Below are 12,415 nucleotides of genomic sequence, written 5' to 3' on the forward strand. Positions count from 1 at the left end.
TTTTTTTGTTATTATTATTATTTTCTTTTGTCTGTTCTTTCTTTAAATGTTTTGGATAGACATTTTTGTGAGCTTTCTGTTTGCTCGTGTAATTTTTTTTGTGGAGCAAAGATGCCTTGAAGCATCGCTCGTCTCCTTTCTCCTTCATGGGTGTTGTTTTCATTAATTAGTAAATGCAGACAAGGTTTTCCCCATTGTAAAGTTGTAGTGCTTATGATTGTAACCCACGGCTGCCACTTGAAGCACCAATTTCGCATGTTCAATACTTTATTCTCTAAAATTAACAGGTTAAGTAATTATCAAAGTAATCAGAGATCAAAGGTTAACTAGGGTGGAGCAAGCAACTAGAGTTATGACAATCTATTTACACTTTTTACCTCATGTTTGAGAATGTATGCTGCACTTCTCTTATATTTGGAGGCTAGATGTAGGAATATAAATAACATTACCTTCTTCTTTCTATCCTGCTGTCATACCCACTTTAGTTGACTGAATTCTAGACAGATTAATGTGATGACTGCGAAATTGAGGACTTTTAACATAAATGTAGGAATACCCTTTCGAGAGCATGGGCTGCCAACGTTCACCAAGGAAAAAGGGTTCTTTTAATTTCCATCATAAATTCAAACCACAAGTCTTTAATTCAAGCTTTGCTTTGTACAAAAACTAACACACATATCCATGCGTCATTAATAATTACTCATTAGTTTGTATTACCAACAAATAGAAATCATATTTTCGTATTATTAAAATCCAGATGTAATACAATTCAATGAGTATCATCCTATCGTATTTTGATCAGGTATTCAAACTCAAACTTTGGCATGGGAACATAGCCACCTCATTCATCCCCTCCCCCAACTTTCTTTACAGCAACAACCTAAACCAATTCTTTAGAAAAATAAAGGAAATTCTTCTTATCAAAAAAGAAGGGAAAAAAAAGATAAATAATGAAGAACATTTCTTTCCGAACCATAGTTCGGCGGACAGGATAGGATATCCAAGCCCACAAAATGAATGTTTATCTTTAACCTGTATCTTGAGAACAGTATACCTGACCAATCTGCTGCGGCCTGCTACTACTTCCGTTGATGATAACTTAATGTGTTCGGTTTATATTCTACCAACGGATTGCCCCCTTGAGCAGGCATTTTTCAACCAATGAGTCGAGTCAATCCTGATTTTGGAAGGCATTCAATTCCCTCCTTCTGGAATGGTATGTCTCTGAAACAATGCCAGCATGCCCTCCTTTTCAGGTGAATTTTTACTTCGTAGCATGAAGAAAAATTTACAGAAGCCAAGTTTTAGCTTTCTACATGCCCTCTGTTCCTTCACAGATGCATCCTGGAAGAGGATTTGCATAAAAACTCTCCTCCAGTTTTGGAAATTCTCCTGGCTCTCTAAGATATGCAGCTCCGACTCGATCTTTATGAAGCTCCTTCACTTCGGAACTGAATTGCTTCCAAGAAATATTTCCCTCATCATATTCATCCACAAGTTTTACAAAATTCATCCTGCACCATCAAATTGATAATTGTTTATACACATTTTGGTCTGGAAATGACAACGATTAGATCATAAAAATATTCATTCAAGAAAAGAAATGAAAACAACCAGATCAAAGAGGTTAAGAATAGTTTAAATCAATAGGTAGGCTCTTACCTGTCTGGGCTGATAGTCTTCTTGAAGTTCTCAAATCGCCTATGTCCTTGAACTGCCTTTGCCATATTTCCATCATAAGTATAAACAAATACATTACTCTGAAGGGCAACAACATAGTCTAAACCAGCCAACATGTTCTGGTGAATCTTGAAAGGATTCAACTCCTCCTCTGTAGAGAGGGAGGAATGAGAGAAGATGTTAGGAAAGTCCTCCTTAAGATAGTCCATACTGCCATTCCCATAAGCTTCACCAGCTACCAAGTAAATCCGCGTGCTTGGTGGGAAATCCAATGCTCGGAGCAAGAGGGAGGTCTCCCTAGGTGTTAGTGGACAGCCACCAAGTAATCTTCTCTCTGTTCCATTAATCTCTTTCTCCTTCCAATGGCTGACTTCATAACGCATCCTACGTAGCTCATCATCTTCTTCCGCTGTCAAGCTATGACTGCAGCCAGTAAATGCAAGCATATCCTTCTCATATCTACAAATTAAACAAATAAAAGCAAGAATATAAATCAGCCTTGAATTCTTTGCTGCAATTTATCAATGTTATTATTATCTATCATGGATATAAAGATGATACCATATACCCATTTTCATGATAACCAATGCTCACTCAAGCCAAACACAAACAAGAATAGTGTGGAACAAGATAAATGTAGTACTGCTATGCACAAGAAATAAAATTTTTTTACTTGCCTCAAATGGAGAGCGAGATAAGGGCTTCCATTCTGGCGCATTCTAGAAATCAAAGTGTTTCCAAGTTCTTCAATTGGAGCAGAATATTTTAGTGCCCTATAATTTACCCGGCACCTGAGCTTTTGTATGGAACTTGGGATATCATTATTGGCAAGCCGAGAATCTGTGTGAGTAAAATAGATTACTTTATGCTCTTTCAATAGTGGGAGGACCTCTGTCTTATAATAGCTAACCTAAATGAAAAAGAAAAAATCATGTAGGTTAGTTAGTTGAAAAGGAACCAGTAATAGAAGATACATGAATCACACATGATATGTTTGACTGAAGCAAAACCACTCACATGAATGGGCTGCTCAAATGATTGCCATCTTAGGCCACAAACAGAAATAACCATCTCAATGATAGGTGCAATCTATATTTGCTGTATAGACATTTGGAATGACACAGATAAGTTTGAACTGACCTTAGACCACGATATTGGTGTTTTGTTAAAAGGTTCAGTTCCAGCATAGGCAGGTGGTATTGTCTCAACCATGTGGACATCATCCTTCAGGGTCTCCATGAAGTGTTGCCAGTCAAATAGATCTTTAAAGCCACTGCAAATATATCAAACCAATCAATTAGCTAAGACTATATGATATACATACAACTATAATGCATGCCATGCAATGCACTTATATGACCTAAGTATCCAGCAGTAGATGTCAGGCATGGCAACCTAGGGAATAACTATTAAGTCAGCCATATGATAATACCAACTACCAAGAGATGTAGGTTTTTCAAAGGGCACGAGAAGAAATCCTTGTGAGTTGACGTGAAAATATATCTTTGGAAAATGATCAGACAGGCTGCATCATCATTCAATACCTAAAAATGGAATTCATACTTTCCCTGTCTATCCACTAGGATATAAACGAACATTCATTTTAGAATATGGTATTACTTATTCATATTTAAATCATGTAAATGCAAGTTATTAGCTTAAGTATTCAACATAACATTCAATCGAATCTCATTATAACTGATGTACTGATAGTTGCAAAACAGGTATGAAACTTTTACAGTACACAAATAACTAACCTTTCATCAGCCCAATATGAGGTGTGATCAAGTGAGGGAAGGACAAGTGTTGCCTTCATAACTTTAGCAACAGCAACCATATCGCAGATCTGCACTCTAAAATTATTGATACATCAGAGTATAGTAATTATAAATGGTCAGGCTATAAAAAACAATGAGAAACACACAACAAACAGACCCCAAATCTCATCTGATTCAAACCACCATTTGCATTAACGAGAATGTAGCCATTTGTCTTTGCATCTAGCTCTGCCAAGAAAGCAACAAGTAAGAACTTGGAGGAAGAAAAAATATAGTAATCAATTGCAAGTTTACAACACACAAAAACATGGAGATATCTGTGAACACACACACACAGAGTAAGGAGAAAGAATATTTATAGAGCTGTAAGAATCCATACTTTTCTGATTCTTTGAATGGTCAATGCACTTGGTGAAATTCTCACTATTTGGTTGAGACCAAATACCTGAATCCTGGATAAGAAATGAAACAAATCTCAACACTCTGCTTATCGAAATAAGTGATTTTATTATTCTTGTTCTTCCTGGAAACCAAGCAGAAGTGAAACAATATATTTAAGGTACAGATTTTAAACTTACTTCTGTTACATCTGAGGGCACTGTCATTAAAGTTCGATCTGAATCACTTCCTTCCTCCCTGTACCCATAATCGTTAGAGCCTTGATCTATCAGCTTTGGATGATTGATGGAGAGATCAGATAAACCCTAATTACAATGATAGAGATAGCACATTAGCAAGGAAAAGTCTAAACAATGCTCTACAAATTATCAACAATTAAAACATATCTTATGCATTGATAAAAATGCATGGAGTAATATAAAATTTAATTTGTGCACAGAAATTAAGAATTGAAAATTCTGTTTCAGTGATATCCTAAGCATTCTGAGTCCTCACGTACAAGCAGGAGAAATTTGCTCTCTAGACACAACCCAGATAATGAAAGTGGAATATTCTGCTATAAAAATCCACAAGAAGACCAGCATTAGAAGGAAAACTGCATGTTTCTAACCACACATCAGAGAAAACTGCAAAATGCAACTACTCGACTCCTAGCCTGATTTATGGTTTTGTATTACAAAAATAATACTTAAGCCACTAATAAGATTACTCCCTAATTTCTGCTTTACACCCATAAATGATTTCAAAAAAAGGCAAAAAGGGTACATAAAAGAATCACCCATTAATTTCCCAAGCAAAATAATTTAAAGTCCTAACAGTCTCTAAAAGAAAACACATTTTTCACATTAATGATTGATCGATCTATATTAAATACCAATGCAAGTCAATTCGGAAACAGCTATAGCAAAATGCTAGGTAAATAAAAATTCATAGAAGTACCTGATTTGATGTAACGGTTTCAATAGCAGATCCAAACCAACCAGTAGCACAAATCTTAAAAACACCCAAAAACAAACAAACCCCGCAAAAGACCAAGAACATCCAATGCCCGAGCTTCTTCCTCTCTTTCAAACCAAAATCCAAAACCATCGATCCAACACTTGGCTTCCTTAAAAAACCTCTTCTTTGGCTCAACCCATCGATTGAAACCGAACCCGCAGCCCCAGTCTCCGATCTGGGTGAGTTTATTGGTACATCAATCTCGTGATGCACGCTCAAGTTATTGCCGTTGCTTCCGTTATTATTGCCGTTACCGGAACCAACGGCGTTGTTGCTGTTGGTGGTCTGGGAGTTGCCATTGCCACGCTTGAATGAGCTCGCTCGGCGAGTCATTGGACCCGAGAAGCGCGGGCTGTTAACTCGCTGTGAAACGCCATCGCTCGTGTTGTGATGGTGATGCTGCGTGTGGTGACCCATATATAACTTTATTGCTCTTACTTATAAGTATTATTATCATAAACTATGTAATGTAATAAGAAGCAAGCAGATTAAGAATCTTGATTTAACCTTCATTAACAAAACAAAGCAGAGAAAACGAAAGAGATAGAAAACTTTGGGTATTTGGCTTTATATCTATTTTGTCTCTGGGATTTTGGGTTCTGAAACAAATGACGCAAGAAGATTTCAAAAGAGCGTGTGCAAGGACAGGGGCGAGGGTCGCTGGCTGCCGCGTTGGCCTCTGTATTTATTGTCTGTCTGCCTGTGTTGTCTTCTTTATACACGAAAAAGAATAGGAAAAGAAAAGGGTCGGGCACGTTTAGGTTACGGTGGTCATTTCAATCGTACCCCAAAAGAAAGGAAATCTACACATACTTATTTGCCCCTCAATGATTGGATTTTGTATTACTAAATTCCCTACGTTCTTCACTTATTAGAATATAAAATCTTTTTTAATTCCTTTTTTTGCTTCCCGAGTTCTCGGTTTTATTGAATGTTACTATATATGTATGAAATTTGAGTGTTAAATGCCACATTTTCATGCCCAATAGAGACTAAAGTAGAGTAGAGTAGCATGGCTAGCATTTCTCTGCCCTTTTTCTATTAATTAATACAGTAATGATAAGAAGCCATTCTGCTTAAATTAATCTTAGTAATTTACATTATTTTATAAGTTAATAAACCACTAAGTAAATAACTAAAGCAAGCATCTCAATCGTTTAAAACTTCTGATAATAGCAACAAAATTAGGTCTTAAACAAAGTTTTTAAACTTCTGGCATGAGTGGGTGTTTGCCGCTGCTGCCGTTCTGCAATGGAAAACATCAAATTAGAGAAATCCACCATTGATGTAGTAAATAGAAAAGCCAAGCAACTCCAAAAATAATTCAAATTTTTACTTATTCGTAGGATCTAAATTTGATACTTAAAGAAAACTTTGCCTAACATTTTTTAGAATAGACTTCTTTGTATTATACTTTGTGTCGGCTACTTTGGTCTCCTACACAAAAGGTAATTAAAAAACATAACCTATGACGGGGATTTGATTTATTAATAGTTAAACCTCTAAATCGATTGTCACGTTTAAAAATTAAACCTTTGTCCCCTTGTCAGTGACTCTTGTCACGATCCTTATAGTGTATGTTTTGGTATATTCTTAACTGTTTTACCCTATTTAGAAAAGGAAAAGCATTGTTAAAAGTATCTATATTTTGGTTTCTATTTTTAACGTTGGCATGGCTAATTTTGGACAAATTGGTTGTTATTGCTAAATCAATTGATCATTGACCATAATTGGACATGACAATTCTTGTGGAAATCTTTGTGATTTTTTTCCATAATTAAATTCATATGTATAATTTGTGATGAGAAGATTGGAAACTGCCTACCAAATTTGAACCTTGGTATGACAAAAACGATTTAATTTATTCAAAGGGCCAAAAGGAAACTAGTGCATACAATCTTGACAGATGAATCCAATTGGCAGGCCACCAAAATTGACTTAGATTGTCCATTGATTATATAATATTAGTATTTCTTAAGGATCGCTTTGCGCATGTGAGGATTTGTAAAGTAACTTTGTTATTATTGTAATAAATAAAAAGAGGAAACCAAGTTCTTCGCGGCGGAGAAACGGTGGCTGCATGGTAATTCCTGAAGACTTTTCTCCTTTTGAATTAGTACTACGTCTATCGACAAAAATTAAAAGAGAAATAAATGTTTGGAGAGAAATTGTACGCAGATAGAAGGTCGAGATGGAATCACGTGATGGCATGTTGGATTTCCACGCTCACGGGGTCCCACACGTGCTAGCTTCCACTAATCAGCGGTCCTTGCGACTTGAAAGGGGAACTCATCAGAATATCCTAAAACATACGACAGCTGCTCTTTCTTTCCTATTTTATTATTTTCTTATATTAAGATTTTCACTTGCATAAGTTTAGAGGGAGATAATTCTCTTCTGTTCCTAAATCTTATCTCTATATTCAAATTTTAAACTTTTAAAACAAAATCTTAGATTTCAATAGCTCAGATATCGCTTTCATTATCTTTAAAAACTTATTTAGATATATATATATATTCAAATTATTGAGATATGTATTTACACAATTTATAGTATTATATATGCTGTGTCAACAAGTCAAAATCAAGCCAACTCATTTTTGAGTATGGACTTTAGATTGATTACAGCAAAGCTTTTCACTATATTTGGTAGATATGATTTAAATTACAGTGTAATTGGTCCATATAAGCTTGTTTTCGAGATAGAGAATTTGTTTGAAATACACAAATATAAGGCCCGATAATTTATTATTAAGTTTAATAAAGTGTTGAGATGGAATTTAAATTTAAATTTCAAAATATTAATTTGTCTTCACATTATGTCTACTGAATTTAGAATAATTCAAAACAGCAGCACCTTTAAACTTAAATTAATAATATCAAGAAAGCTTATAATATATTTCTTTTGGGATAAATAAAAAATTTATATTATCTTAAAGCTAATAAATTTCAAAAGTTTATAAGTATTAATATTTGACCCACTGTGTATAGTTTCTACACACTATCAACTTACCAAATACTGCCTGAGATTAAAAATGTTTAAGGATTTAAACTTAAATATTAAAAATTTGTTAATAATTAATTAAATAAAAAACACAAAAATATTTTTTCTATCTCTCTGACTTCCTCACAATTTTTTTTTATTTTTTTTATCTCTCTTTAACTCCATCTTTTTTTCATACTAAAATTAAATATTAAAATATTTCACTTTTTCCTTAAATCTCTTTTACCTTACTTTTTTTTGTTCTTCTATAGACATTCAAACTAAAATCTTAGTGAATTTTTAAGAGAGAGTGCTGCTGAAATTCTAAGGGAGAAAAAGAGTAAAGAATTTAGTATATAATTTTTCTTTTTGTTGAGAATGAGAGATAAAAGAACTGTTTAACCAAAATGCCTTATATCTTAATAAGAAAGTAATTTTCTTTGTTGGTTGGCATTGGAATCAGATAGAGTGGGTAGTTGGCTAATTTGATCACCAATTGTGATAAATAATCTTTCCTTAAAAAATTTTTAGAAAAAATTTATCACAATTTCGGTTAGAATTTTAATTTGATATTACATTGATGTTAGTTAATTATTTTTATCATTTTTATCATTTAACTTTAATAATTATCACATTATAATCTTAAATTAAATTAAAAGTAAAAACATAATTTATTTATTTGCAAAAAAAAAGATTATCACACCTTAAATCAATTGTAAAATCACTTAAAAAATAAAAATATATTGCTTAAGTTAACAAATAAAAATTATCTTAAAATATGTTGAATTTGAATAATTTTACCAAACTTAATTTTAATAGAAGAAGAAGAAGAAGGGAGAAGAAGATAACGGAGTTAGAAAAACATAAAAAAAAAGAGAGGAATCAAAGAATGTTGTGACTAATTATTAAAAGTTTTTAGTATTTAAATTCAAATTTTAAAAAATTTTTAATTTTATCTCATTAGTAAAGAGACAATGACAAATTGACAACAGTCAATCCATCAAGTATAAGTCCTTTTGATAATAATTTAATTTTCATTTGTTTCTTTTTGAGCCAAAAAAGGGGAAAAGAATCAAGTCACAATTTAGTTGGATCAGCCCATAACGTTTATGCTCCCAGCTGCCCATTCAGTCTATTTGGCGGGAAAATTAAGACCGAAAATAAGCGTACACGAGAAGCTTCTCTGGAAAAACCCTAAAACAGGCGAACAGGCGCCCATTTTAATACAGCATATCGTTTAATTGGTCTCCTCTCTGTTATTTTGTCGATCAAAGTTTCGAGAAAATCTTAAATGCATCATGTCGGTGTGATGCGAAGGAGTGCATACCCTGACGGCATTAGATTACCATAAAGAACGTATACCCATTTCCCTTCTCTTAGGCTGTACCTGTCACTTCCCGCCATTCTTTCAACGGCGAACGATGCCGGTCCTAAGATCCCGCGAAATCCCCGCAGTCCCACCTAATCCTCGCAAAACCCGGGCTCACGTCGACCCACCCGCCACTCCCACTCAAGGCCGTGAACATCCGGCCACTTTCTCATCTTCTCCTTCACTCTCTCCATCCCCTAAGATACCCAGTCGGGCCTCCAGTTCTGCAACAATACTCAGGCGGAGCCTTCGTCTCGCGTCTAAAGCTTCCTCAAACGGGGACGAGGTTGGCGTTTCAGGGGAGGAGAAACGGATTGAAAGGCGAGATGTGGACTTTTTGAAAAAGAGGAAGTTGAGTTTGGTTAGTGATGGTGGCGTTGAAAGCGTAGAGAGTGAAGGGGTTTTGAGTCTGCGGTCGGGGAAGAGGGTTACAAAGATGACTTCACTGGCGGACGGCTGCGGCGATGAGGAGGTTGGAAGTGAGGAGAAAGAGAAAGGGGTATTAAGGAAAGAGAATGAGGATATTGAGAAACTGGAGAGAAACAGTGAGAAAGAGAATGCGAATTGCAGAAGGAGATTTAGCGATGAAGAGAAAGGGAAGGGGAAATTGGTTGTTGAAACGATTTTGGAATCTGAAGCTAAGAGTTCAGTTGACGGTTCTGTTTCAGGCATTAACCTTTCAGCGGAGAAAGTAAGACTGCCAGATGAAAAGCGTACTAAGAAGAATAATAAGAGAGGATATGGGGGGAGAACGGAACATTTTCGAGACGTGGCCAGGCAAAATGCTTCTCGATATGCCCATTTTGACGCCCAGGAGGAAGAAGATAACATTTTCCCTGTCGAGGCTGAAAGGGAAATTTCCCCTGAAAAAGAACAGCCAGAAGAGAAGGGCGTTGAAGATTGGCCTGGTCCATTCTCTACTGCTATGAAGATTATAAGGGATAGAGCAGAGAAATTGAATTTACAACGGGGGAGTTCTTCTTCAGGCAACGTACAATCCGTGCAAATTACGTGGGTTCCTCAAAAGGGTAAAGGAAAGGACCGTTCAAAGCGGTTGCCTCCATCATTGCTTGATATGTGCTTCCGGATTTTGGTCAATAATGCAGATGCAATTGCTTCCCTCGATCATGTGCCGGATGGCCTGAGACACAAGCTCTGTCAGATGCTCTGTGACTCCAGACGAATGAATAGTAATTTTTTGGACCACCTCGTTAGTGGATCCCCTACTGAAATTCGCCTGAGGGATTGTTCATGGTTAACGGAGGAGCAGTTCACTAGATGTTTTGAGGGGTGTGACACTACCAACTTGACGGTATGTTGCTTGTTTATTGTCATAGACTCATAGTATATAAATTTGGTATTGTGCATCACTTCCTGCCTTGATTAGTTCAAATTTGTTATTAGTGGAACCACACTTCTTTTCTTATTATGTCAAAACGATTTGAATTAATGTCGTGTGGTAACAGTGGAAAAATTCCTAGCTGCTTGTTGGTTAATATATCTGCTGTAATGGCATCATTGTTTTTCTTTTAACTGAAAAGAGCTGGACATGACTCTGCATTGTCTTATTCTACACGGGAATCTGTTGCCTAAGTTGAAGTAAGCAGAGCTAATTAGATTGCTGCTGAGGCAGTGGATTGTTGTGGCATAGTGACTGCCAGCTCAGTGCGGAAATTCTAATCATGGAGAAGATGTTAACCTTCCTGGATAACACTATTCAAATTGCACTAGAATGATATGGGGTTTCTTAGTGACCAATTAATTACTTCTGAACTTTAAGTGCAGTATTATGTGACTTAGTTGAGTATATGTGGTTGTAACATCCAAGCAATTCTAGAACATTTTGATTGGCTTGAAAGTGAGGGTCAATAATGTCTGTATTTGCCCTTCCTGATTAAATTTTCTGACCTCTGTTTCATTTTAAGCCTAAGATTTTGTGACGGGAAGTTCATATTCATCCATATGCAGTATAGAATTATTGCTGTCTATCCAATTTCTTTATGGATATTCTAAAGTTTGTTGTATTATGAATTCAGGTTCTTCAACTTGATCAGTGTGGCTGCTGTATGCCAGATTATATTTTACTTTCTACCTTAGCTCAGTCATCAAACAGCTTGCCTGCACTTATTAATTTGTCGTTGACTGGTGCATTTCGGCTTTCAGATGCTGGGCTAAATGCTCTTGTTTCTTCTGCCCCTGCACTAAGATCCATTAATCTCAGTCAGTCTTCTCTTCTTACTGCCAGTGCTATTGACACTTTAGCTAACTCCTTGGCATCAGTCCTACTGGAACTATATATCAATGATTGCCAAAGTATTGATGCCAAGCTGATTCTTCCAGCATTGAAGAAGCTGGAGCATTTGGAAGTTTTATCAGTAGCAGGCTTGGAATCTGTTACTGATTGTTTCATCAAGGAATTCATTATTGCACATGGTCATGGTGTCAAGGAACTTATATTGACGGGTTGTAGGTACGTTTGCTTAACACTTATTTACATCTAAATTCTTGTACAGTTCCTTGGTTTTGAGTCGATTTTGGCCCTTTAATATATTGGATGTTTTTGATTTCTTGCAGGAAATTAAGTGATTCTTCCTTGAAAATCATTGCAGAAACCTGTCCAAATTTACATGCTCTTGACGTTGGTAATGTATCCAAATTGACAGACTCTACTTTGGGATACCTGGCAAATGGCTGTCAATCAGTACAGTTATTGAAATTCTGCCGCAATGCATTCAGGTATTACCATGATTTCATGGTCAGGTTATTATTACTTCTCTTACCATGTCATAGAATCTAATTCTGTGATGTTATGTATCATCTTTTACTAGTTGATTCCTTGTAGTCGATGTTAAGTTGTAGTTTGATTGAGCATTTGACTCTGCTTTTATCTCATTGAGGCTCAAGGCATTTAATGGGCAAATAGGTTTTTCTTTTCAATGTCTTATTGAATAATAATGTAGCAGTAGAGTGGCCTTATGGGTGTCCAATCAATGCTGTAGCTGTGTAATTGGTTGGAGTAGTTCTCTGGCATTCCTGTTTTCTTTGGAGGCTTTCCTGGCCTTGACATCGTCTTTCTCTATTCTATCTATGTCAAAATTACATTGGAGTTTAATTTCATTCTTGTATTGTTAATATGATTTCTGTTATATTGGATGTAAATTTCACTCTTTTACTTTTGGTCTTTTATGCAATAGTGATGATGCTATAG

General features: G+C 35.7%; 2 protein-coding genes across 2 annotated transcripts; one reads left to right on the forward strand and one right to left on the reverse strand.

Annotated features, from left to right (window-relative positions):
* Positions 1-707: 707 nt before the first annotated feature.
* On the reverse strand, positions 708-5,551 carry LOC110411328 (O-fucosyltransferase family protein). Its single transcript, XM_021421443.2, has 9 exons — positions 4,797-5,551; positions 4,037-4,162; positions 3,838-3,910; positions 3,616-3,686; positions 3,438-3,526; positions 2,821-2,953; positions 2,358-2,590; positions 1,663-2,139; positions 708-1,514 (listed from the first exon to the last, which is right to left on the reverse strand). Exons 1-9 carry the CDS (start codon positions 5,271-5,273, stop codon positions 1,313-1,315), a joined length of 1,881 nt encoding a protein of 626 aa, XP_021277118.1. The 5' UTR covers positions 5,274-5,551; the 3' UTR covers positions 708-1,312.
* Positions 5,552-9,022: 3,471 nt separating this feature from the next.
* LOC110410401 (F-box/LRR protein) lies at positions 9,023-12,411 on the forward strand (the record flags this gene model as incomplete). The annotated part of the gene is made up of 4 exons (XM_021420058.1): positions 9,023-10,519; positions 11,244-11,677; positions 11,782-11,943; positions 12,402-12,411. Coding segments are annotated over exons 1-4 (1,866 nt in total), but the record flags the coding sequence as incomplete, so codon positions are not given.
* Positions 12,412-12,415: the final 4 nt, after the last annotated feature.

The sequence above is a fragment of the Theobroma umbraticum genome, unplaced genomic scaffold, assembly GCF_002168275.2.
Source record: "Theobroma umbraticum cultivar Fairchild unplaced genomic scaffold, ASM216827v3 scaffold_56.0, whole genome shotgun sequence".
Lineage (NCBI taxonomy): Eukaryota > Viridiplantae > Streptophyta > Magnoliopsida > Malvales > Malvaceae > Theobroma > Theobroma umbraticum.